The sequence below is a fragment of the Terrapene carolina genome, unplaced genomic scaffold, assembly GCF_002925995.2.
Source record: "Terrapene carolina triunguis isolate 2854851 unplaced genomic scaffold, T_m_triunguis-2.0 Scaffold95, whole genome shotgun sequence".
Lineage (NCBI taxonomy): Eukaryota > Metazoa > Chordata > Testudines > Emydidae > Terrapene > Terrapene triunguis.
Window position 1 is genome coordinate 39,838,757 of NW_020664446.1, and position 26,897 is coordinate 39,865,653.

The window sequence follows — 26,897 nt, forward strand, 5'->3', positions numbered from 1 at the left end:
CCCCCTTTAGCTGGTGCCCCCTTTGTGTCCCTCCCACTAGTCGCTCCCCCCATGGACAGTCTCCCAAGCCAGTTAGGGGCTGGTTTAATGTCTGCCTGAGAAGTAATTTTGTTTTGACCTCACCTTGTTGTCTTTACCCACAAACTTGAACACAGGGACCTGGAAGTGCTTAGCAAGATGATCCTTTGACGTGTATTGTTTCACGGAGTCATCAGAAACACAGCTGAAGAAAGCAGAGGGAGAAGTTTTAATAGCTTTCACAGAGGTGGAAAAAAAAGTATCCCAACCTATTTAGTCACTTAGTTACCATCCATATTACTTTGTCTTTGGCCACCGCAGAACATTCAAGAATGAAGAGGAAAAACAACAGTGGTGACTGATAGCATCTCCAGCACAGCTCTGCAGCAAAAGGAACTGGCAGAATGCACACAACTAATAATGCTGCGCACACCCACAACCAGAACATCTGCCAGAGAATTGCAATCAAGTTTATCCTCAGTTCACCTTTCTGGGCACCAGAGTCTGCAGCGATCAATAGAGATGTACAGATTCAGATATTTGCTGAATTATTTAAAAAAATATAATGTCATAATTAAAGGGACACTGAGAAGATAAAAATCATTTACTTTAAAAGAAAATGTCCTTATCTGTGTTACTACAATTTCTTAGATCATTAAAAACAAAGCATTTTTCAAATCTAATGTACTTTTCACCATTTATGCTTTTGTTTACTTTTTGCATTTCTTCAGCTTAGCCTGTGAAACTACACTGATCAACTTCTCCATGTCTAGCCAATTTCACATTCAGCATCTCATGCTCTAGGACAATATGTTTGTATTAGGGGTCACAGGAAGACAGAAAGGGGACCTGATAACAGTATTCAAATATGCTAAGGGCTGTTACAAAGAGAATGGTAATCAATTGTTCTCCACGTCCACTGAAGGCAGGACAAGAAGTAATAAGCTGAATCTGTTGCAAGGGGGATTGAGGTTAGATATTAGGAAAACCTTTCTAACTATAAGGATAGTTAAGTACTGGAATAGGCTTCCCAGGGAGGTCGTGGAATACCACCCCTGTGATGGGAGGCTTTTAAGAACAGGTTAGACAAAAACTGCTCAGGGACAGTGTAGGCATACTTGGTCCTGCCTCAGGCCTGGGGGCTGGACTAGAAGACCTCTCAAGGTCCCTTCCAGCCCTATATTTCTATGAATACTACAAGAGAACGGTTAATTGTTTTTACAGAACTTAAATTTGGAGCCTGAACTATATAACAGTTTAGAGCTAGATACACATCTAACAAAAAGAAAAATGTAGTGGTTTTTATTTAATAGAAGTTCTTGTTGATTATTACAATGCCCTGCCAATTTTAAAAGGCACAAATTCTACTTTGCTGTTGTACTGCATTACAACACAGCATGTCCTCTTCCACAAACTAATCTCAGGACTGTGGATTTTGCATGTTATAAAAGAGGTTGTGATGGAAATGGTGGAGGGTAGAGGAACAAAACTTGAAATACTATAGCCTTACTTTTAACAGACAGCCTCAGTAGAAATATTTGATGAATTGTTGAAAATGATTATACAGTATAGTGTATTCATTTACGAAAAAGAAAAATAATTAACTCTGTTTATGCAGACATTTTCATTTAAAAACCTTTGGGATATTCAGCCAGTTAGGTTCCTCAGCCTGCAGGATGTTGCTATCTCTAGTAGAGTTCTGCATAAACTGGATTCAATAGCATGCATTGCACTATATAACTGTTGGAATGATCAGTTTGTCTGTCTGAGGAGGGGGTGAAGAAAAGAGGTAAATAAAAATTAATAAAAATCAGTGTTATTTAGTTCATCACTTGTTTTATTTCAGGCCTTTCTCAAAAAATGCTCTAAGTGTCTGGTTTACAATATGAGTTTAGAACTCCTAGAACTGCCCATCTGAACTGCCCACTCCTAGAACTGCAATATTCAGATGTCCCCATGGACTAGGGTGACCAGACAGCAAGTGTGAAAAATCGGGACATGGGGTGGGGGGTAATAGGAGCCTATATAAGAAAAAGACCCAAAAAGCGGGACTGTCCCTATAAAACCAGGGCATCTGGTCACCCTACCATGGGCAAACATCAGATGCTATTGGATTGTTTATTATAAGGTGGCTTTTAAACGCATAGCTCCTAATTGACTACGAAGGAGCCAATTTAAAGGGTTTTTCTTTATATGATAATAATGAAAGGGCCACCTTAAAAGAGTGATATTAACGGATTTATACTGGAACCGTCTTATAATATTTGAGCTGGGTTAAATCAAGTCCCTCTTAAAAGTCCTGGACTATGATTTGATTATAATGGACCCACCTTAAACCACATGGTCTTGGGTATACGCACTGGAGAGCTATACTATTTGTTTTCTCTACTACCAGCTTGTTGCTTTTTTAGAGGCACATACAATAAGGATACTAAAAACATACTTTAAATATAAGTTTAGGGCTGCCCTGCTGGTCTAGTGACAGCGTGTTCTACTACAACACACAAGGGGTCTGAGCAGGGGTGCTGGAACAATTTCTATAGTGGGGGTGCTGAAAGCCATTGAACCAAACTATAAACCCTGTATATGGAATGGAAACCACGTCAAGCCAGGGGGTACGGCAGCACCCCCAGAACCCCTAGTTCCAACACCCATGAGTCTGAGTTAATCCCCCAGGATTCAGTCAGGTTGCACTCGGCCTCTGAAGGGAGACAGCCCCTTTCAGAAGTGAGGTGGTGGGCTCCAAAGTAAGGTACATTCAGCACTTGTCAGCTGGGGGATTTGGGGTGGTGGAAAATAAGTAAGGGAAGGATACTCCCTAAAAATATTTCAAGTCCTTATACAGTATTTTATTTAAGAATTTCTATGCCACAGTTGCCTTGCAGACCTGATGGTGGTTAGTTAGCTAAACTAATTAAAAGGCTTGTCTTTTATCCTTGGGATTTTGTGTATGGGTAGATTAAGGGATGTTGGATTGAGTACTATTTGGAGCAAGAATAGCCCATGCTAAAAAATACTCAATCACTGTTATAGTCTATGAATTTTACTCTTTAATTGATGCAAAAGCAGCTAGAACAGTATGTAGTGTGCCCATGCAGAGTAATTTGATAGGTAATAGTAATCTTGACAGGACTATACAGACTGAAGTCAGAATGGTGTCTGTTCCACCACACTTAATCTCATATCTTTTCTGTAAAGTTTTGCTGTCCTGTAGAGTATAAAAATAGCAGAGGGGTTGTTGGTACCTCCTTCCTATGAGGAGAAAATGCCAGTGACTGCTTACAGGAGGAACCCCCTGGAGCCATCATAGTCAAGTGCAAATCTGCTGCTGTAATGGATTTGAGACCTCACCATTCAATTCTCCTTTCTCCCCATTCAGTTCATGTTCCTCCTTTTTCCAATACTGACCATTTTCAGTAATGTTCTCAAGAGTTGGTGATTAATGGATGTTTGGAGCCCCAAGAATACAAGTGCCCAAAGTCTTTGCTAGGAGATCTGATAAACAAGTTATTCCATTATGATTTGGTGCATAAAGCACAGAAGTAGAAGTGCATAAATGACTTAAGTGCAACTGATGCATCAAGTACAGAGTACAAGAGCCAACGTGTAGCTTACCATTGGTTACTGAGAGAGAAGCACTACACACTGCTGCAGTAATAATTCATTAAAGTTAGACAGATTGAAGTAAAACACAAAAACAAAACAAAAAAATACTCAACCCAAATCCTCCCTGCTACTTTTAAAACAGCAGCCTATGAAACTTTTGCCTCATTAACTGTCATGGTGGATGACTTATTTCTTCAGCAGCCAGGTTATTGCATAAATCATTGTTATCTTTGCAGGCTGATGGGCAGACACTAAATTAGACTTAACTAATTACCAGAGTCCTTGAACTAGTGGCTGAATGTGTGCATCCTGGATATTACTTTTACTGGACTTTGTCCCCCGAGTCATAGCACACAACCTTCACAATACTGTGAAAATTGCATTATGATGTTGCAATGCCATTCTGACTGGCAACACCACGATGCAAACATCCTGAGACAACATCATGTTAACACTAAAATTATTCTAAACATGTCAGGATATGTGACAATCCTGTCAAAGCTGGGATCATCTTATAAAACATCAGAACACTCAGCAAACCTACTTGGAACCTGTTGTGCCACAATCATTATTAGATGTCCCTTTACAGACCTCGAAGGTCTGCTCTAAGCTTTTTATTAACATCCCCCTGAGGACTTGGCCCACTGGCAATTGCCAGAAAATTTCTCCCATAATTAAGTGACCTGTAGGCCACTGTGTCTATAGTGATAGCCAGACAGACCATTAGATGGCAGGTGTAAGATGTGAAATGAGCTCAGCAAAACTCCCAGAAGCTCCAGTCATGGCAGAACTTTTGGCTCATAGGGTAAAAATGACTGCTAACGGAATATAAAGAGATTTGGTTCCACAGGCTTAGCTGCACACAGAATAAATCCAGCCACAGTAGAGGGATTCAACTCATTGGTTAAGTAAGCTTTTGTGTTTGGTCACCAGCTGGCACACAAAGAGGGCCACATGGCTTTTCTACAGGAGCCAAGTTACAGAGACAGATACACAACAACAATATGCAACAGTCACTTATGCTGCCTTCATTTGGTCTCTCCAGACTTTTTACTATGTGGGTGGTTTTGCATTGGTAGCAATGGCTGTTGGCAATTACTCTGAACATGTCCTGACCAGTATTCTAGATTTTTCCTGTCTGTGGAGGAGTGATGGTGTTTTCTGTTTCCTCTATGTGCCCTGTGACCCAGATGGCAAATGGTATTGGGGTTAAATATCAGACAAACAAGGGAAGTAGAACTGTGATACTTGCCCGTCTTGAATTAAGTAGTACTTCAGGATCTCATCAATTTTTGAGGTGGGGGTGGCGAAGCAGCTCTCCACCAGTGTCTCTAGCCCACTCACGTGCACCATGGGCTCGATCCCAAAATACAGCGAGTCGCGAAGCTTGAGGGTGGGGAGAGAATCCCTGTAGGGCTCGTCAAACTCTTTGTCTTTGAAGATCTCGAGGGTAAAGGGGAAGACGCCCCGGTTGCGGCTCATGATTTCCAGAGGGGAGTTCTTCAGGTTGGTGACGTAGCCCTCAGAGATGGTGTACTGACGGGGGAACTCACAGGTCACAGGGATCAGCAGCTTGCTGGTGCGGACGATGATGTCCCCATTACTGCCAGGTGTCTGCTTGGGCAAGCCGGTCACCATATTGGTAGCAATGATTTTATCATTTGCTACCTGCAGCACAACAAAGGGAGGTGGGAAGGGGAGGAAGATCATCACAACACGAAGCAACTGGAAACATCAGGCATCAAACAGGACCTTTATTTTTTAAAATCTCTGTTTGATTTTGGACACAAGAGCCGGAGATTGGATTTCTCTTGCTATTCCTGCTCTAACAAACTGCAGCCAATAAAATTATACGCTGCAGCCACAGTCACCCTCATCTTTAGTGGGACCCACGGACACTATCTGGTTGCAGTGAGACACTTGGATCCAAACATTATGCTTGGACATGTAGTCTCCATGGACTGGAGCTCTGTATTACAGATGGAGGCCAAGGCCATGCAATCAGCTACAGTATTCACACTGCGATAGGTGTAGCGCTCTGGCTCCTGAGAAGTTGCCAGTAATGGGGACACCCCCTCCTGTGTTCCCTTCTGACTGCATTTCTGCAAACGAGTCAGCTACTGGGTAACAGAGCATAAAAACTGGCCTTTCCCCTCAAGGACCAAGATCAAGCCCACTCAGAGGCCCTAATTGAACTGAATTTAGTAGTCTCAGTTCAGTCCTCAGTACTTCCAAATGTACATTACTAGGACTGAGCCAATAAGGGAGATGGAACAAACCCTCGCACACAGAGTTTGGTGGCCCCTCTAGGCCTGGGCTGAGCTTGTTTGCATGGCAGCAGGAGAAGATTCTCTCACTGCAGCTGCCACACAGTAATTTGTGGCTAAAATCCCTAGAAAATGCCTGCTCACTCCACTATTTCAAGCAAAAAATACATGCACACAAATAAAAACAGATATTGTGAAAGATGGGCCCTCCAAGGCTCTTTCATCTACCCATCGTTCTGAACTGAAATTTCTCCCTTATGTTCTCTGCTGTGATCGTTGAAGTACAGCCTAATGTGCAGCTTGATTCCTGTCCCAGTTCCTCTCCTCCTGACCTGAAAGTGCTAAGGAAAGAGGGTAGTCGGACTCCAGAGAGAGGGAATACCCTTCAGTCCATTCCTCCTTGGAAAAGGGATGAGGCCTGCCATGTGGGGGCCTTCTATGATATGATGGGTGAATAGTTGAGAGGAAGTGTGTAGGAATACTCAAGTTTCCATAGAGGATATGCATATAGCCACTATTTTCCTCATTTGTCTTCCACAAATGCACGGTATTCACAGGGGTGAAAGTAACGTAAAGGACTTACTGGTACTCCGGGGTCCTTAGGAGGGGGAGGGGCTTCTACCGGAAGAGGCGGGGCCTTTAAATCCCCAGGCACTTTAAATCAGGATTTAAAGGGCCCGGGGCTGGGGCTGTGATAGCAGCAGCTGGGAGCCCCGGGCCCTTTAAATCACCCCTGGAGCTACCAGCTGCAGAGGCGGCTGGGAGCCCCGGGGGTGATTTAAAGGGCCCGGGGCTCCAGCTGCTGCTACCACAGTGGAGCCCCAGGCACTTTAAATCACCATTGGAGGGGGCCCCGGCCTCTGGCGGAGCTTTAAAGGGCCCGGGGCTCCACTGCAGTAGTGGCAGCTGGGAGCCCCTGGCCCTTTAAATCACTGCCAGAGCCCCACCGCCGCTACCCCAGGGCTCCAGCAGCAGGGCTTGGGTGGTGATTTAAAGGGCCCCAGAGGGTAGCAGCAGTGGGAGCCCCAGGCCCTTTAAATCACTGCCCAAGCCCCAGGCTGCCGCTACCACCCCGGACCCTTTAAATCATCCCTGGAGCCCTGCTGCCGGAGCCCTGGGGTAGCGGCGGCGGTGCTCCGGCGGCAAGTTAAAGGGCCCGGGGAAGTAGCGGTGGCCGAGCCCCTGGCCCTTTAAATCGCCGTCTGAGCCCCAACGCCGCTACTCCAGGGTTCCGGCAGGCTCCGGGGACAATGTAAAGGGCCCGGGGCGGTAGCAGCTACCGGAGCCCCAGACTCTTTAAATCGTCCCCGGAGCCCTGCTGCCGGAGCCCTGGGGAGGCGGCGGCGGGTCTCCGGTGGCTATTTGAAGGGTCCGGGGCTGCGCTACCGGGGCGTACCGGCTTACTTTCACCTCTGGGTATTCATCTCATAAAATGGCTACTAGGAGCTTAAAGAAATCAGACTGGCTGAGAGAGGTTCTACCTATGCAATAAGAAACTTTATGAAACGCAGCTGAACTGGATACCCACACAGCTCAGTCAGTTAAGAGTTTGGATTCATGACACACATGATACATCCAAAGTGGGAAGGGTATTAACATTTACTGAGAGCTCAATCCTGCAGCACTTCCCCATATCAGTTGTCTTAGTGACCTCAGTACAGCTACTCATGTAAATGAGGATTGGGCCCTAGTTGACCCTACACCTATCCCCAGTCCCTACACATGTAATGAGAACAATGATGATGACAAAGCTGATGGCGATGAGGATACGTACATCTACAATGGTGCCACAGGACTTCAAAGAGAAGTTGATGTTGACATGAGTGCCATTGGATACTCCTTTGCAGGAAGCATTGATGAGAGAAAGATCCAGCCCTCCAACCAGATCCTTGGGGATGCTCACCTCAATGGAGGTGGACTTGCACAGCACTGGAACTGCAAGAAAACCCCCCAGCACAATGATCAGCACAGCAAATCTGCCAAGTGAGGTACGGAAGGCCTCTGCATACCATTACTGGTAGGGTGACCAGATGTCCCGTTTTTAAAGGGACACTCCCGTTTTTTGGGACTTTTTCTTAAATAGGCACCTATTACCCACCCCCCACCCCTTGTCCCATTTTTTTCCACAGTTGCTATCTGGTAACCCTAATTACTAGGAATGCAGGGGAGAGCACATGTCCTATTTGTGATCAGGCTGCCCTTCACTCCCATTCCTAGTGTTTCCAGAAATGGCCTTTTATTGGCCTACAGACACTTTGTTTTGATCTCTCTGCCCAGACAGGGGAATTGAATATTTCAGATTTCAGCTTTTTAGATGCCCCAAAGAGCAGTTTTTCCTCTTCATGGGGCAAATCTGTAGCCTGGAGTCTGAGAGCTGCATTTAATGTGCATCTCCTGCATTGCTGGGATCCAGTAGAGATCTTTGCCCTTTTGTTCAGTTATGTCTATTCAATACAAGTATTTTTTACCCAACTCTTCTCCAGACTAACACTAAGCATTTTAGCCAAAGCATCGTATCACATTATCTTCCTCGTCCCTTTTAATTTCAGGGTGTTTTAAGTTATTGTGGAATATGGAGAGGTTTTGCTCTTCCCCCTATTTCATTTTATGTCCTGTCCACACCGCAAGCTCCCTCACTGCTCCAATTCATGATTACTCCCCAAATTCTCCACATGGCACATTGGAACCAAGCAACTGAAATAATTTCCATCCTGGCCGGACCAGCAGCAGAAGACAGAATTGAAGAGACTGAAGTTTTTGTGGGAGGAGCTTAATTATTGTTTTTCAAATTACTCTTATTTAGTCAAGGCCTGGATGATATCATTAACAGTATAATGTCCTGGGAAGACCCCTGCATGTTACTGGCAAGGATTTTGTAACAACCCAAACAGAGCCATCCTTGAAGAGTCTATCTCAGGTAGTATACAAGTCCCAGAACATGCTATAACAAGACTTTGGGAGGGCTTAATTCGTTCTGTATAGATGTCCAGCCAGAATGGATGTGTTCGGAAAGACCATTAGAATCAATATTTAATGTAATACATTTGGTAATGATTAGCAAACTCATTCTTCCTCATGCCAAGCCACTTGGACATCCGGGATTTGAAAATTCAACTGGAACATTTTTGAGTTTGAACTCTATTAAAGAGAAACTGGGGAAAGATGAGCAGAGATGGAGCAGAGTGAAAACAGGATAGAGAGAGACTGTTAAAAAGAAGTGTGTATGGGAGAAAATATTTTTTATTAAAAAATAAATGCTATATATACACCCTATACATAGGGAACCCACTTGATTTTGGGGGAGGCTTTCTGCTTCTTATGCATAGCCCAGATTTCCCCACTTAGCTAGAAAAGATACAGAATTTTGGAATTACTTAGTTTTAAATTACAGGACAAAACATTCTGCAAATTCATTAATTTGGCAGACTCAGGCAACTCAGAAAAATAATTCAACACTTCCCACTGCACAAGTTTTGCCTCTCTAATTCCAAGCTCCTTGGATCTGGGATACAACTAGCATCACTGAAGTAAAATTTTTTCCCCCCGAGTGAACATTTATGCTGTACAAGCAGCAATATTTTTAACACTCACCAAGCCATTATAGAGAATAATAGTTTTATTAAAAGCCATCATTTTTGGTGTGATGAGCCAAATAACAAGCAGTGTTCCCAGAGCCGTGTGCTCTCTAGCTGTCATCACTAAGGGGGAAGCAGAATTAAATAAAAAGGAAATGTCAGAGCTCCTGCTCTGTTAGAAAGACAAGAGGGTGAGAAATAATCAGTGTGTGTCAAACAGCACAGGACAAAACAAAGGACAAATGTTATTTTCAAGATTCTACAGGGACACTGTGAAACCATTTCCACGGTCTCCAGAAAGCTAACACTGTGCAGAAGTGATGAACTCAGCCTTACTTTAGGACTTTTATTAACACTTTCAACTAATCCTTTGACAAATGAGGAAGCCTAATGCTTTTAAACTGAGATAGGCCAGAGCAAGAGAGTTTGGATCCAGGTTGCATTTCTTCAAAGTTCAGGAGCATTTGGATCCAGGGTTTTGGTTTAGGCACATCTCTATTTTTTAAATGCTGTTACTTTGAAATACTAAGTGGAGAGGAGAAGAAATCCTTACCACCCGAGTTCTGGGCTAGGGCTGTGCAGGCTTCTGTGTATTCTAGACTATGTTGGAATCCACGAATCAGGAGAACACTTAAAACTAGAACAGGTTTCACTACTACCAATAAATCAGCTTTGGATCCAAATTAACTCATCCCTCACTGGTAAAAGACTAAAAAAAAAAAAAGCAATGCCAACAACTCATTACTGATGAGCATTCCCAGAGTAATGAAAGAATGTAACCTTGCTTACATTAGAGACATTTTTCAAAAAACTGTCCCAATATTGACAGTACTGGTTCAATGTCACCAATGTTAACAAATCTTGAGCCCTAAAGTAGATGAGCTGCTGGTGTTTTAAGCAGTTGAGTCATCTAATTCAGCTCACAGGAGGTCTAATCCACATACTGCTTACAATGCTGGCTGCACTGTGTCCCGAAACCAGTGTTCCCATCACCTTCATATTGGTGCACATAACAAAATTCATGTGGTGGGAGTGGAGCAGAGGGGTTTGGAGTGTGGGAGGTGGCTTAGGGCTGGGGCAGAGGGTTGGGGTGCAGGCTCTGGGCTGGGGACAGGGATGAGGGGCTCAGCACTGGGGCAGAGGGTTGGGGTGCAGGGGTGAGAGGGTTCTGGCTGGGGGTGCGGGCTCTGGGATGGGGCCGGGGATGAGGGGCTCAGGGCTGGGGCAGAGGGTTGGGGTTGCAGGCTCTGGGTTGCGTGCAGGGGGTGAGGGCTCTGACCGGGGGTGTGGGCTTTGGGATGGGGCCGGGGATGAAGGGTTTGGGGTGCAGGAGGGTGCTCCGGGGCTACGGCAGTGAGAGAGGACTCCCCCAGCTCTCTCTCCCCACACCACTACCTGGGCTGCGGGGAAGAGGTGCCTCTCCCCGCTGCAACAGCTCCGGGGCTGGGGCTGCAGGATAGGTGCTCCTCCCCCAGCCCCGTCAGGTCCAGGCCAGGGATGGGTTCTGGCCAGGGTAAGGGTGCCCCGGCAGGTCCAGGCCATGGCAGAACTGGACCAGGGGAGGGGCGCTCCGTCCATGGCAGGTAAGGACCGCCCCTCCACCGGCCAGTTGGGGGTAGGCTAGGTTGGGGCCGGGGGAGAGGCGGCCCGTACTTGCCACGTCCGCAGCGCCCCTCCCCCAACCCCAACCCTGCCACAGCCTGGACCTGCCAGGGCACCCCTTTCCTGGCCTGGACTTGCCTTCCCCAGCCAGTTGGGGGTCAGGCTAGGTTAGGGCCCGGGGAGGGGCGCAGCAGGTCCCTGGGCGGGTTCCCTGAGCGCCTGCGCAGTGCTAAATAGGCTGCTGCACGGCCACATGGCTTACAAGGAACTTAGTCCAAAACTACGGCCTATCATGCTGATCAATATTGTCTCCCTGTTTCCTTGTGCTCCCTGAGTCTCTGTCTGTCTGTCTGTCTTTCTCTCTGTTGTAGTTAGAACATAAACTCTCTGGGGGCAAGGGCCATTTTTTTGTACAGCACCTAATGCAATGGGGTCCATGACTGGGTCTCCTAGGGGCTACCACAATACAAATAAACGTTAAATTATTAAAATAGTTGATTCACAATGTCCCTAGTTGTACATAGAGTTTGTGTATGTCCGGGAGGAAAAAAGCATTTCAGTTTCACACTGTAGCAGGAATACAATAAATGGGAGGGGGAAATTACTTTACAAATTATAAACATTTCTTTGGCTCGACTCCCTTTTTAAAAAAATTGCAGATGATACAATACCATGAATTACGTTGAAAGGGATTGCTACATGTAGAACTATTAATATGATACAGACAAACTGCTTCAGGTTTCTGTGCAAGTCTTCCACAGTTCATTACATCACCATAAACTTGATTAGAGGTAATAAAAGCTTGTATTTCTGCAGTTATAAAAAGGTTCTGTTAAACATCTGCTTTACACCATAAACTACTGTATGTGACCATACATCTGATTGAATTTAATAAAGTAAGATTGCTTGTTCTTTAAAATGCTGAATTCCTCCACAAAATGCCCTTAACATCTGACACTAATTGGCACCATTGTAAAATAGTAATCTCAGAAGAGGCACCATTTACCCCTTTAAACCCCCAACCTACCTTCATGTTAAATACTTGACTACACAACACACGTTCTCCAGCTGGTGAGGGTGGGTGAGCAGAGCCATTATGAGCAATGGTGACCCTTCTACATCATCCAAGAGCCTAGGAGTGTCCCCTTCAAGATGCACGTTAGCTCCAATGGATTAAAGATCTAAGGGTGCTTCCCTACTTTACCTACATTGCCCTGGGCTGGCCACGCAATACTGGCTCTCTAGCAAGTGATCTTTATTGCCCTACCTTGGCAGCTGTGGTTGTCCTCTGACAGAACAAGCCCCCTGGGGCACTCACACTGGTATGTGTCTTCCACTGCAATGCAGGTGTGGCTACAGCCTCCATTGTTATTGTGGCAACCTTCAATTTCTAAGAGACAAAGTGTTGGAATTATTAATAATCTTTGAAATATTAACAAGGGAAATTACCAAACACCAATTTAACCATAAATTCCTTTTTTAAATCCAAAGTCTTATGCAGTTCCTCTAAATATGCCTAAAAAAGCTTAAATAAGAAGCCATTTACTACATCCAAACAGTAACAAAACATTTATAAGCATTTGATCAAGATACTTATAAATGAGCCAAACCCAAAGGTGCTCAGACCCATATTGGTCGGCTTCTACATGTTCAGGCAGGTATTAGCAATAAACCGGTTAAGAGCTGACTTTTTATACCCTTTAACAAACAAGGATGTTATCGCCAATTACTGAGTTCAGCTAAAAACCAGTTTGAGACAATTCACCCTTATGTACAGTCTTAATCCAGATAGGATTTACAATCACCTTTCTTCCCAAGGCCATTTCTCCCCTCTTTTTTGATGTCCAACAGTTTTCCCATTGTACCTGGGTTCACACAGGCTTGAACACTGGTGTGTGGGCTGGGGAAGGGCTGTGTTAACTCATTTTAAGACAGATTCTCTTTGATTTAAAACCATCTGCAGTCACCCCAACTGGTTAGAAGTCTTCTTTTTAGAAACTTCCCCTTATCTTATTAGTTATTCTTTGAACCAGACATCCTCCCTACTTTATTCCTTCTGGCCTTACCACTTACTATTTTCAAGGCCTTCTCTTCTACTTGCTAGCCAGGCCCTTTCTTTACCACACATATATTTCCTTAATCAACCTTAAGCTCACTTTCTTTCTGTAGGATAAGTATAAAATTAAAGAATTAAACACTAAATGTCAGTTATGCAGCTTACAGAGTATATTTCTGGCAGTATGAAAAGCATTTTGAGTAGATTAGACCTTTGGGGGTAATAACTGGGTGAGATTTTACTTCAAGAAAATTTTGTGGAAACCAAATCAAAAAAGCATTTGCAATGTTAACAGTCACTCCAGTTTGTCAGATTTCACATTTGCTATTACTCTCTGAGTTTAACAGGGCATTAGTAAAAGCTTGTGAAATTTTCCCTTGTTTGCTGACTAAAAATGTGGTTCAATTACATTTTAAAAGGTTTAAAACATGCACTGTATTGGATTTTTTTTAGTCTTTTAGGAAAGAAGGGTCCTACTGAACCTATACTAAGTAGTGCATTTTACTAGTATTTGTCTGGTGGGTCTGTAGAACTAAAGCATTCACGCAAAAACAGTTTAGAACATGTGCGTTTGCAAACAAAGTGTGCCTGATGAGGGCTTACCTCAGTTTATATCTGTACAACCCCACTGATTTTAATGCAATTTAATGGGTGAACTGAGGGCACAAATTAGCCAGTACCTCCAAGAGAGATTTTAACTATTCCTCACACATCTCAACAGGGTGTTAATTCTGAATCACAATGACAACATATTTAGTATCTATTTCTCTGCTAATTGTTCCAGCACACATATAGCTACTCTCTAGAACTGTGAGTGAAGTTTAGGATTGTAGGGGACGCTTCAGCAGAGTAAAAAAAAAAACCAAACAAACAAAAAAACCCCACAACTCTCAACCATAACTGTGACTAACTGATATTTTCCCACCTACCAATCCCATCCCTAGTTCATCTTTTGCCAGATTATGGCAGTACAAAATCCTGCTCATCCCCTACACGTGTCCCTATTGCCCTGTCCCATGCCTCATCATTTTGTTTCCATTCCTTCGTCACTGTATGGGGTGATAGTGAGAGGGGTTATGCACAGAGTAGCTGACAGTTGTGCAGGTAAGGTCCCATCACTACATGATTTGCACTCAGGTCATGTTTCAAGGTTATCTCCATCCTTCCTTTTTTCTCTTTATCAAGATAAAAGCCACTTATGTCTGCTAACAATGAATAAAAAATGTGTTCACAAATACAAATGTATGTTTTTATTGGAAACAATACTGGAAGAGTGGGAAGGAGCCTCTTCACCACTCTCTTCTAAGTGTTTCAGGAGTAAAATTACTGGCAAGTACAACAGTAACACAAGTGAATTTCACACCAGCTGAAAAATGCCATGACTGACCAATACTGTGAGATAATATTTATGCAGGAAATAATGTAATGATTGATGTAACTTTATGGAAGTAGGACTGTAGAAGGTGCTATTCAGAGCTGTAATTCCATGCTGATGCCTTCATCCCTTTGCCTTTTAACTCACCTTCACAGGTTTTACCATCCTTTCCCAGCGTGCGCCCGATTCCACATTCGCAGCGATAGGAGTTCTTCAGATTCACACAAAACTCACTGCAACCTCCATTATCCTGTTCACATTCATTCTCATCTGCAGGAAGCAAATACTGTAATACACAATTTTGCAACACACAGCCTGTAAAATGGGTCTGATGAACAGGGCTGCTGGTAAGAAATTGGACTTTATTTTCTGGCCCAACTCACACGAGCTAGGTCTAGGAATCAATACCCCTATCACATAACAGGGGTCATAGCCACTGACTGCAGCCAACACCTCTGCTACTCAAACGGTGACATGTACACAGAAACTGTTTCATGGGGAGGATGACAGTATGCAACTTCCCCATAGTGTACGTGTTAATTATTTGAGAGGGGATGGAAAAGGTAAAGGTTGCCTTTGAATCTCTTGGCTGAGCCCCAAGAATTCCTCCTAATTTCTCCCATTTTACAACTACCCCTGAAGCCTGTAGTTTCTCTTCCCTTTTGAGCTGAAAGGCTCATTCTTCATAGGGAATCCTGGTTCTTTAAACTTGATTTACTCTTTGCCTGCATGCAATGAATACATTAAAGGGGCGTGTGTGACAATTTTTCTAAGTCGAAGTAAAATGACAAAGTTATCAATCAGCCAAGCTTGGATTTTCTCTACACAGCTTGCTAGTTATTATTTACTAGCTGACAGAAGCTAAAAATAAGGAAAATGTAGTTTTAAAAGACAGTACAGAGATGAGTTCTTTTAGGTAATACTAGTCCTCACATGCCCCACACAAACAGTTTGTAACTGGTGCCATAATCTACTTCCACAAGTGATACAAGCTTGATGTTCTTAGCTTAAGGAATAAGCTGCAACCCATCCTTTACCCTTGAAGGGAAATATTGAGTGAATTTAGGAGGCACAGAGATACTGCTTTTCATAGAGATAAGGCATGTTGATCAATTTCTTTCTTTCTTTTTTTTTTTTTTTTAAATGCTTTGGGTTGAAATTTAGTGTTTATGAAAATGAGAGATGATTGGGCTGGCTAGAGATAGACCTAAAGCAGGAAAACGCTGTGCTGAGTTCTTTCAATGGCTCTACTAAAGGCTGTACACCTTCAATGTTATCCAGCCAGAGACCCTGTAAATCTAATCTTGCAATTCCACAAAATTCTGCCCACAGACTTTAATACTGTCTTGCTGGTACTCTAGTTCTCCTTATCAAAGCAGAGACGATCAACATGGTGATTTCATGAAGACAAGTGTCACTTGGCGGACGACGTTGACAGACAGTAATTTCAGCTATGACAATCTGGGATTGACTCAAGGTCTCCAAGAGGTGAAAAGCGAGTGTGTAAATAGTATTATTAACCCACTAGGATAGGTTGGTCTATGGCAGGAGGCCTAAATCCTAACTCAAACTCATAATTTAGTTTGCAGGTGAATGTATTTAATTTAAGAAAACTGAAAAAAATTGCAGGAGCCGCAGTTCAGAACTGGGATTCAACATTTTTATATATATATATATATATATATATTATATACACACACACACACACACTACAGATTATATATATATATAAACATCTGTAGTGTATTGCATAAGTCAGTCTAGTTCAGTGCTAGACAGAATTCCCAGATGCTGCTGTTTAGTTCTGGAGCTGCATTCCTAGCCCACAAGTGGCTGGAGAAGAGGGAATAATATTCTCAGTGAGAAAACAGATATGGGTAATTTTAATATTAAGGCCAGACTGATTGTGTTCAAAATAAATTTGAACTTAGTCACACCAAAGGATATTCATTAGAAAGATGAATGAGTCATATGGCTTTAAAGACTGCAGGCAGAACAACTGCAAATATTACTGCTGAGAGGTGGTTGTGGCATCTGGTTATCATGCAGAGGAAGTGTGGTATGGAAATCCTACCCAGCCCTGCCCATGGATCCACATTCGTTGCTGTCCTTGGCAGAATGTTAAATTCCAAAATTTTTAGGCAAGTGTGAGAAATCAGTGAGTCGGGATTTCCATTTTCTCCATTGTCATGGGAAACTTATCAGTGAATGGGCCCAATCCTGCAAGTCAATGAGAGTTCCGCACACAGATGGCATGTATGATTGGGTCCAATAAATGTTTTTAATTGAATGGAAAAAAAAAAAAAAAAAGCAATGCAGGAAGTAAAGGCAGCAGAGTCAATCCTGCAACAGGGACAGGACTACTAAAACTCCTCAGCAAAAACTGTGTGTAGAATCAAATTGTGCATGTATTTGTTGTATATTTCCTTCTGTTTTTTAGCGTTAGGAATAAATCTCTGAGAAGGCATCTTTGTGACTTAAATATCTGCTCCCAGATGGTTATTACACACTTGAGGAACCATATGCAGTTCATGTCAGAGACCTCAGTGGCTCATGGGATTAGTAATGGGGTACACAGACTTTCACTTTGAGGTCACTGGTGAACTCCAGCCCATGTCAGCAGGGATGAAGTTATTACCATCTTCTGACTGTTCAGTGACTTAAGTGAAATGGCCTGATGGCCTCAATCCAGGAGTGAAAAGATATTTACAATGCAAAACCCACTCTGACAATGATCAGTGTCAGCAAAGAAACCAACGGTTCTCTCCTCTATCGAGCTGATCTCCCACAGCTTCGGATTGAAAGCATATTGGCAAGGCTTTAAATTTGGGGAAATTTGCACTGCTGTTCTGTGGACATATAAAGGGAATCAGTCTGCAGGGCTGTCAGTCCAGCACCTTTCTCCAGTGCTAAATTCAGTGGGGAAAAAATAACACCTCTGTCTGACAGTGTGAAGGTCAGAAGAAAGCACCAGCTATTTGATCAATCTTTTACCACCAGGTATTTATCACAGATTTAAGTTTTAATGGATAAAAGTACACACCACATAGTCTATGGACACAAGAAATATTAAAAAGATAAAAATCCATACATATTTTGCAGACTAATGACAATATTGGAAAAGACTCATTCGTCATTCAACTTTCACATCCATCATTATACCTAATCCCTTCTCCACCATAATCAGATCATAATGAAAAAGCCCAGGAGCAGAGACAGATCTCACCATTAGTCCTGAAGGCCAACAGACTCAGGTTCTGGTGGGCCAGAAGAGGAAGGAAGTTCCCGGGTGAGGCCCCTTCACTAAAAAAGCACCAGCCCCATGCCACCTAAGTCTGGGAACTCTTACCTATTGGTCACAGATTATCAAGCATAGTCTCTCTGCCTCCAAGCTACATTTGCAGAGACAGAAATCTAAAAATCCAATAGGTGATATGAAGATATTGAGTTCCAAGCCCTGGATAGGGCCCTGCAATGACAATAAGATTGTCAGCATCACCAATCTTAGCATGTAGCACTGTGACAGTGAATGCAACTGTTTGGAGGACTGAGGAATCCCACAGAGCCATGAAGGAAAAGCCTCTCATGACAGACTATGAGCCTATTGTTGAATATGAATGAGCAGTGACCTTCCAAAGCAAATCACCACTGACAGCAAAGCTGCTGCTGATTAGCTCTTCATTAAACCAACGGCTGGTCCACACAGAACACAAATTCACCCTCAGTAACTATATGGCCTCAGGGACACCAGGATAATGGTCATTCAGGTTCTGAGTCAATGGTGGAAAACTCCAAAGGTGAGATCACTGACCTGCAAACAATGTGGACTTGTTACAAGCAACAAGGGGTAAAATTAGTCCCAAACATATCTGTCTCTCGACCTTTTTTTTTTAAGCAATTAACTGGGAGATGAATAACTAAAGGAACAGAAAGGAAACATCAATAACTTGTTTAGTCCCTTTTCTCCTCACATTTCCTATGTCCCTCTGTTTCTGCCCTTACCAAGACAGGTCTGTCCATCAGGTCCCAGTGTAGTCCCCAAGGAACACATGCAGTCTCCGGTATCCAAGCAGGAGCCATGGCAATCCACCACATCACAGATATCATAGAAATCTACAGAATGACAAGAGCACTGTTCATCTAGAATACTGAGAATCTAGACAACTAGTTCTACCATTAGTGCTATGAGTTTCATGCCCTCAGCTAAATTGATAAGTTACAAGCCCGGCCTACATTAGAAAAGCACTGGTCTAATTAAATTGATTTTGAATTGATCTGTTTAAACTAGTGCAAACTCCTAATGGATAGACATTTAAACTGGTTTAAAACTCATTTAATTTGGACTATCTTAATTTACCAATTAAGATCTAGTTTTGGTAATTTACAGACACAATCTAATCCGATTTAAGTGAGGGTTAAACCATTTAAAGTATGTCTACATTAGAGATTAGCATTAGTTTAACTAGACAGATTTAAAACTGATATAGTAAAACAGTTGCAACTTTTCTAATATAAACAAGCCTACAGTTTATGCTGCATCAGTCTGACAAGTTTTTGTACAAGAAGAAAAGAAATCAGTCATCTTCTCTCACAGGTATAGAGACATCTTCTAGAACAAAGGAGGTTTTCCTGCTTTTTATTTATGTATTTATATAAAAAAATTCAGGTCCCATAGCTCCCTGTTTTTCCTGGAAGACTTTGTGGATGACTGAAGAACTAGTAGGTTTATGGGTTTGATTACATGGGGAAAACAGAGACTTTTTAAAGTTATAATTAAGTAGTTGAAAGTGTCCCACAGAATCCGGAACTCACCCCAAATCATGGAGATTTCTGGGTTCTGTTGTCAACTCAGACGTCAGTCCAGTTCTGCGAAAGTCATAGGTAGAGCCCTACCAAATTCATGGTCCATTTTGGTCAATTTCTTGGTCATCGGATTTTAAAAATCATAAATTTCATGATTTCAGATATTTAAATCTGAAATTTCACGGTGTTGTAACTGTAGGGGTCCTGATCCAAAAGAAGGTAGTGGGGGGTGGGTGTTGCAAGGTTATTGTAGAGGGTGTCGTGGTATTGCCACCCTTACTTCTGCACTGCTGCTGGCAGCGGCACTGCCTTCAAAGCTGGGCGGCCGGAGAGTGGCAGCTGTTGGCTGGGAGCCCAGCTCTGAAAGCAGCACCACTGCCAGGAGTAGCGCAGAAGTAAGGACGGCATGGTATAGTATTGCTACCCTTACTTCTGCGCTGCTGCTGGCAGTGCTGCCTTCAGAGCTGGGCACCAGGCCAGCAGCCGCCACTTTCCAGCCAGCTCTGAAGGTAGCACAGAAGTAAGGGTGGCAATACCACGTCCCTCCTACAATAACCTTGCAACACACACAAACACACCCTGCAACCCTCTTTTGGGTTGGGACTCCCAGTTTGAGAAACGCTGGTCTCCCCTGTGAAATCTGTATAGTATAGGGTAAAAGTATACAAAAGGCCAGAATTCACGCTGGAGTCCAGATTTCACAGTCCATGACGCATTTTTCACGGCTGTGAGTTTGGTAGGGCCTTAGTCATAGGAGCTGGGCTGGTGCTGTTTTCATAGCCTGGGCTTTCCTTATTCTCTTTAGGGTACTTAATTTCTAGGCACAAGGGAACACCTCCACTTTTCAACTGTTTTGCAGCATTGTCATTGTAGTCCTCATTTCACATATCAACAGTGTGAAAGGCCAAGCCCTCTGGCCCCAGAACCCTCCTTTACTTGAGAGCTGGCAGGAAGCCCTACCCCAGCTTTCTGCTGCCAGCTCTCCTCCTGCGGGAGGATGGAAATGCCATTCACAGATTCTGAGGCCAGAACAGACCACTATGATCATCTAGTCTATAGACCAGAAGGGACCACTGTGATCTAATCAATCACCTTCTGTATAACACAGGCCATAGAGGATTTCCTACCTAGAGTCTGAGCTCAGGGTTTGGGGAAAGACAGGGAGCAGCCTGTCTTGCGTGGCCACTGTGGGCTGGCACCGTACTGCAGTGCTGTGACTAAGAGGCTAATGTTGGAGTGGCACTTGGACTGTTCGTTTGCTGATAAAGGTGCTGGAGTGATTTCTGGGTGCATTCCTGCCTCCCCAACGTCAGTAGGATTCCCCACCCCAAGGCAAGGGATGGGAGTTAGGAACTAACTACCAGAGAGGGGAAACCCCCAACACAGTTGTCACTCAGAGAATCACAGAAAAGAATAAAGAGATTGTCAAAGAAAAGAAAAGGACTCTCATGGTTACTTACGCCCACAGTACACATGGAAGCAGACACTAGGCTTGGTTAAGCGGTAGACATAATACCCGCCGGGACATGCCTTAACATCAATTGTGGTGTTCCAAAGGCAGCAGTTCCCCTTGAAACTCGCACAGGCTTGTCTTTGGACAATGCCGTCCAACTCCCTAGGGTGGCTGCCGTTTAGCCAGATGGGGGCATGCGTCCCGCAGTGGTTCTCTGGGATGCAGAAGGTAGGCATGGCATCGCCAGCCATGCCAGTGAAGCGGTACCACTCCCCATCAATGTGGCTATCACATGTAGGCTGGTCACGGGAACCATTTATCTGGTGATCAGTGTTCCTCCAAGGCTCATTCAGGCTGATATAGGCAGAGCAAGGGTCCAGGGCTGAGTCATATGATAAGAGAGAAGAGGGAGAACCCAGTGATAATCAAACCATGTTTACTGACTGGTAACTGTAGAACTCAGAAAATAATTTCAATGTTATTTTTCCATTCCTAATATAGCAGAATCTTCTTAATGGACAGAAATCCCAGAGGAGACAGAATGATGCTGGTAAAGTGATTGTCCGTTTACCAGAAGCTCAGAGGAGTGAAGTATTCTGAAAGTTCAACTTAATTAAATCCTTTAAAAACAAGCAACGTAACGGAGCATTCGAGCACTTAAAACACTATATGACAGTAAGAATGACTTGCAGAGTAACTACTGCATAATGGGTGCCTCGAGCATAGCAGAATGAAGTGAACCAGTGGAAAACATTCTCGCAAATTCAAGTTCTGACTGGTGACTAAGCTTGCAGGGAACATCACGTGGACGATTTAAGTGGATCAGACACCCCATGAATCCATTATTTAAGCATAACTGAAATGCCTTGCATAGCATCAGTTCTTTGGCATTCATCCACTTGCTGGGGCCACATAAGTGTCTGACCCATTGGAGTCAATTCTAATTCACCCCCAGACTTCAGGAGGAGGAGGATCGAGTTCCAAGTGGATTTTGAGGCATTTATAAAATCCATAAAAAGCATTCAACAATAGCACAGTTCACTTTTTGTCAAGTACTAGTTTTCTATGGATAGAAGTCAGAAATCATCACTAGAAGTAGCTTTTAGAATGCAAGCAATAGGTGTTGAACATATTCATGTTACAGTTCTACAAATGGAAAATATCTGCCTGTTACCTTGGCTATGGATCTGGCCCTGAACTACACAAGAGTCATTAGAATCCAATATAACTGTAAACCCTCCTCAGGCAGTTCAAACTGCTGTCTTTAGATTTAGCTCTCTGTCACCCTGCCCCTGGTGTAGCGTTGTACTGTACACCGGTGCAAAGTGGGTGCAAAGGGTTACCATGTTGACTTGCTAGGGTTTTACACCCACTTTGCCTAGTGTAAATTACTACACAAGGGGCAAGGCAGTGGAAAAACTCAGGTCCCTGGCATTTAAAGACCTACGTGGACTTGCCCCAGACTACCCCAAGAAACTTGTCCACATTATTCCTTCTGCCCTTTAACACTATCCCTCCTCTGACTCAAAACATTCATTATGGTTGGTCTGACCACCTTCAGCTGCCATCTGAAACAGCCTTCCTATCACCTCTCCTCATATGTCACCTCAAAACCTACCAAATGGAGTGCTCTGAATTGGGACATGCTGGAAACCAGCATCTATTGACTTCAGTGGGAGAGGTGTGTGTGCAAAATAACTAAAATGGAAGAATACTGTACCACTGAAAATACAAAAATATTCAGTGCATTTTCATCTTTCCTGTATTTAGTCTGTTTCTAGACTAAAAGATTGGAACTTACATTTTCACAGTATATTAACACCTGGTTAAGTACCACTAACCACGACTCGATTTGTCCCCTGTAAGCAGAATGTATGCTAATATTTTCCTGACTAAGGAGAATTCATTACCTTCAGTAGCATTAGACTAATAAAGCCAGTCATTCTGATTAATTACATCCCAGCCAAGTAGAATACATGGTCTCTCTCTCTTTAATATAGTTCTTCCATATATTCTGTACTTTCTCTCTCTGCTATTTATTATTTAACTTAGTTCTAAAGAATGGTGTGATGCAGTTTATATGAAAGATGCCATTCAAAAATCAACTATTGTTTTTAATAAAATGTTCTAGATACTGTCTTTGTACAGTACTTATTATTGCTTCACTTACTCTGAAATGGGAACTATAAGTGCATTGAGAAATGGTTTAAAGATTGTCTAATTTAACTGTATCCTCAGTAAATACCTGTTTCCTTCACTGAAATGCTATCTTGCACCTTCCTATAATACAAGACTCTTAAAGGAATCTCTCACTAAACACCCTTACACCATCTGCAATCACAGACTTGTCTCATTGGGCTTTGAGTTCAGTATAACAGAAAAAAAAACCCAACACCCAGATGCAGGAGCCATTAGAGGGCTGCAAAGCTATGAGAGGAAGCTGTAGGAGATCAGGTTTGGATCAGGAGGAAAACTTTTAAAGAAGCTTTGGTACCATTGTTTTTAAGTGATGAGCAGAACAGATTTAACAGAAAACTTGCTACACCAGGTGTATTCCTTAGCCCTGAGGAGGACTGCAGAGGGAAGCCCTCATTAGGAATCTCAGATCTCCGAAGAGACTCACTATGCATTTCTTTTTCCCCAGAGATGCCACCCTTTTAAAGCCAGTATTCCCAAAGAGATTATTTTACCTCCCAAACAAGGACAGACTTGGACCCCACTTATTTAAGGTTTCCCAATCCTTGTTTTCTTACCAGCGCAATGAATTCATTTCATGGAAGAACTAGGCTATCCCTATATCCAGAACAGATACAACTGAAATAGCCTCTTTCACACTTACCTGGCCTTTCTCCTTAATGCTTTAGTTTAAATGACTTTCTTATTTTGGGTTTAGGATGGATTACTGGCCAAGATTAAAAGCTCTCTGTGTTAGCAACAAAAAGGTGGCAAAGTGAGGAATTCCCTGTCCACTTCCCAATTTAGCAGCACTGAAGATATATACAATGCAATTAGCTTCTATATCCCGTCTTTCATAGATGGGCTAAGAAAACACTTGCCACAGAGAGCTCGTCATTACCTAAACAGATAAGAAAGGTTTTCAAGGGGAGATTTAGAGAATGGAACAATGCAGGGATTTGGAGGGAGAGAAGGGGGAATTCCAGACTGATGAAGCAGTTCAAGCGAAAGAACAACACCCCCCACCCAGACTGTGGGCAGTTTCAGGCAGGAGGGGACAATAGTGACTAAAATATTCCTTAGCCTGTAGAACACGAAGACTAATACAGCTATTTGCAGACAAACAGCTGCAAGACCCTGCAGCTACTGCCTCAGCAGGCACAGTTCTAATGCCAGTTCTTTCTGACACTGCAGCTAGTGGAAACATTTTTTGTTTTTGTTTTTTTGGGCGGGAAATTAAAAAAAAAAATTCACAAAAAATGTGGAAAAGTATTTTATTTTTACATTTCATTTCCACCGTCACCCCTTCAAACCCCCCTTTCCATTAGCTTTGTTGAGTGCTTCTGGAAATAGCATGGCCAACTTAATGCTAGGAGAACATTAACTTTCATTTAAGCATTTCAATTTGTAACCTTACTGATACTACTAATTTTTGTTTGTGCACTTTAACATATATAATTACGTAGCTCATGATCTAATAAGCATTCAGGAGTCTGACATTCTGGAGAAAGGTCAATCCTGTATGTTTTGTGTAAGTGGCAGTTTCTGCTCTGAGAAGTAATAGTAATGGAACAGCAGGGATACCGTAGTTCTCTGAACTGAGCTGTACTGCTAGATCATGTGAGCAACTAGCACAGTACCTGCCCACCATAGTCTAAAGAGTCTCCACCATTAATGAATATTAAATTTTCCCCTGTTTTTAACTATAAATAAGTGGAGATGTTGCCTGTTTAGGCAGCGTCCAAACACTCTGACAGAAAGGACTCTCTGTGTAGAACAGGAGGCTGTAAAACTCCTCAAGATATTTTGAATACTGATTCCTGGATCTACCACTCTTTTATCCAAAAGGCGCACAAGGCCTCCCAGCCTAACCCCCCAAAATACCATGCACATACATACTCCTAAAAGCAGCACCACTTGCGGTTACTCACCCACTGAAGATATTGGCTGTAACTTGACATAGATACAGAAGGAGAAAAACAAGTACTGGAACATCCCACTCAACCAAGTAAAAGTTGCACCTGAACAAAAACTCCCTGTAACTGCCTGCTCCCCCTTGGTCTTGCCTCACGGTCCTTCTCTTTGACTGCCTCTCCTAATGGCTTGTGTGTTTTGACCCCAAGCTCTGGGAAGTGTGGTGGCGCTAGCGCTACTGGAGGGTTTATCAGAGGAAGAGGCTGAGGGGATGCTGGGCACAACTTCAGCCTTGACCTGCACAAAGCAGCACTGCCCTTTACTGACCAATCTTGTTTTTAAACTCATCCCTTATTGTTTTCTTGCAGTGACACCTCTAGTATCTTATCTAAAGGGGAATTCTAATGGAGGGGACACCCGGACATCCTGGAAGGCTGGAAGAGGAGGGCAGATTGGTGCTAGCTGTTATCTCAGCTCCTTCCACAAGTCATATGACTTCATGATGCTCATTATGCTCCCCCAAGTTAATCACAGACAATTGGAAAGTTTTAACTGGAGGTGGTTGTGGAGGGAAAGACGAAAACTAAACCTCTCCTGCAGAGACTGCCCAGGATGGAGCACTGCTGTAATGGGAACATTTGTCAAAGCGAAGAGAGGTGTCCCACAATGGACACTTTCCACTGGAGAGCAAATATCCTGACTCATGAGTTTTGTACAGAGTCTGCTCAGTGCACAAAAAACATGCTACTTACAGTAAGTAAGTGCAGGCTGGGAACATGCTGCTTCATTCAACCACACAGCAACAGAGTGGGGGAAAACACACACTGACTAAACAGGAAATGGGGGGAGGGATGCAAGGGGGGCTATCCAGTTAACCCTCTGAAGACCACTTTACTACCTGATGATACTATCAACAGGTCATTAGTAGATATACCTACCTTCTACCCTCTTTTTACACTGAATGTACTTCAGCAAAAATCATTTTATTTTGTAATGTGCCTTTTTAACCGGTTAGTCAGTGGTTGAAGCCAGGTTGGTTGTCTGTGAAAGTCACAACCATGTGTTCTGCAGTTTGTGAGAAACAAACGTGGTAGCCTCCAGCGCAGGACCCAAAAGTCAGCTCCTTGCTACACTCACCAGAGAAGCTGATGACTTAATGAGCAGAAAGGGGAATGATCTCTCATTCCTTGACAAGCCATAGCCTGGCAGGTCAGGGTAGCGGGTGTGCAGCTCCCCCCACAGCTTCCTCCATGGGGGACTCAGAGTCCTATGAAATGTAGGAGGTGCCCTCGGCCCTTGGACAGACTCACCTGGAATCACTCGGTCCCCCTCTGTCCCGCCACCGGCCCGCAGAACCAGAACCAAATCCTCCAGCGGCAGGCCAGGCTATAGCTCTTGCTGAAGGGGCTGGATTAGCAGTCTAAGTAGCCCATTTTAAACACCTGTGGGCCCTTTGTGCCATGTGCTTTGCAGCTGCCTGCTCCCCTCTCAGGCATGCAGCAGGCCTTAGTCACCCGCTGAGGGGCCCCCGTGCCCCCTGCGATGCTCAGAGCCAGGATGTCTGGTACAGCTCCACCCCATTCAGAGTCCCAGTTCAAACTGACCAGCACTGGTGTGTAACAGGATTCTCCGCATTATGTCCTAACTGGTTCCAACTGGCTCATGCCAGAGTCTCTTAAAGGTACAGTTTTCCCCAGCTCGAGGATTAGGTGAGCACATATCTTACCCCAGAGTCTCTGTGCCAGGCTGTGCACTGGTACAGGGATGAATTTGACACCCTGAAACTACAGGTTCAAATCCCAGCAGGGATGACTCAGCCATTCCTCCTCCTCAAATACATAATTTGAATACAGCAGAGTTTATTGGGAAGGGGAGGGAGAAGGCAGATTTCAGGGAAAAACTGGTATTTAGTACCTCACTGCTCTGCATAGATATTCAAGACCCTATATGTGTTGTATAAAAAACCTTTTCCTCTTTCTCTTTGGGTAAAAATTGCCCTTACCAGTGTTCATAGGTGTGCGCAGCCCATTTCATTAGGATGTGCACCCAGGGA

The 26,897-nt window shown here is 43.6% G+C and overlaps 1 protein-coding gene across 1 annotated transcript in view; it reads right to left on the reverse strand.

The window, feature by feature from the left end:
• OIT3 (oncoprotein induced transcript 3) overlaps nucleotides 1-25,061 on the reverse strand; it is a 27,255-nt gene extending 2,194 nt beyond the window's left edge. The window contains exons 1-8 of the mRNA XM_024201890.3: nucleotides 24,862-25,061; nucleotides 20,763-21,137; nucleotides 18,502-18,612; nucleotides 14,647-14,769; nucleotides 12,336-12,458; nucleotides 7,666-7,826; nucleotides 4,877-5,292; nucleotides 124-223 (exon numbers count right to left, since the gene is read on the reverse strand). Of these exons, the coding sequence (XP_024057658.2) occupies nucleotides 124-223; nucleotides 4,877-5,292; nucleotides 7,666-7,826; nucleotides 12,336-12,458; nucleotides 14,647-14,769; nucleotides 18,502-18,612; nucleotides 20,763-21,137; nucleotides 24,862-24,925 (1,473 nt within the window). The 5' untranslated portion in view covers nucleotides 24,926-25,061. The remainder of the gene's footprint in view (nucleotides 1-123; nucleotides 224-4,876; nucleotides 5,293-7,665; nucleotides 7,827-12,335; nucleotides 12,459-14,646; nucleotides 14,770-18,501; nucleotides 18,613-20,762; nucleotides 21,138-24,861) is intronic.
• Between the last annotated feature and the right edge of the window lie 1,836 nt (nucleotides 25,062-26,897).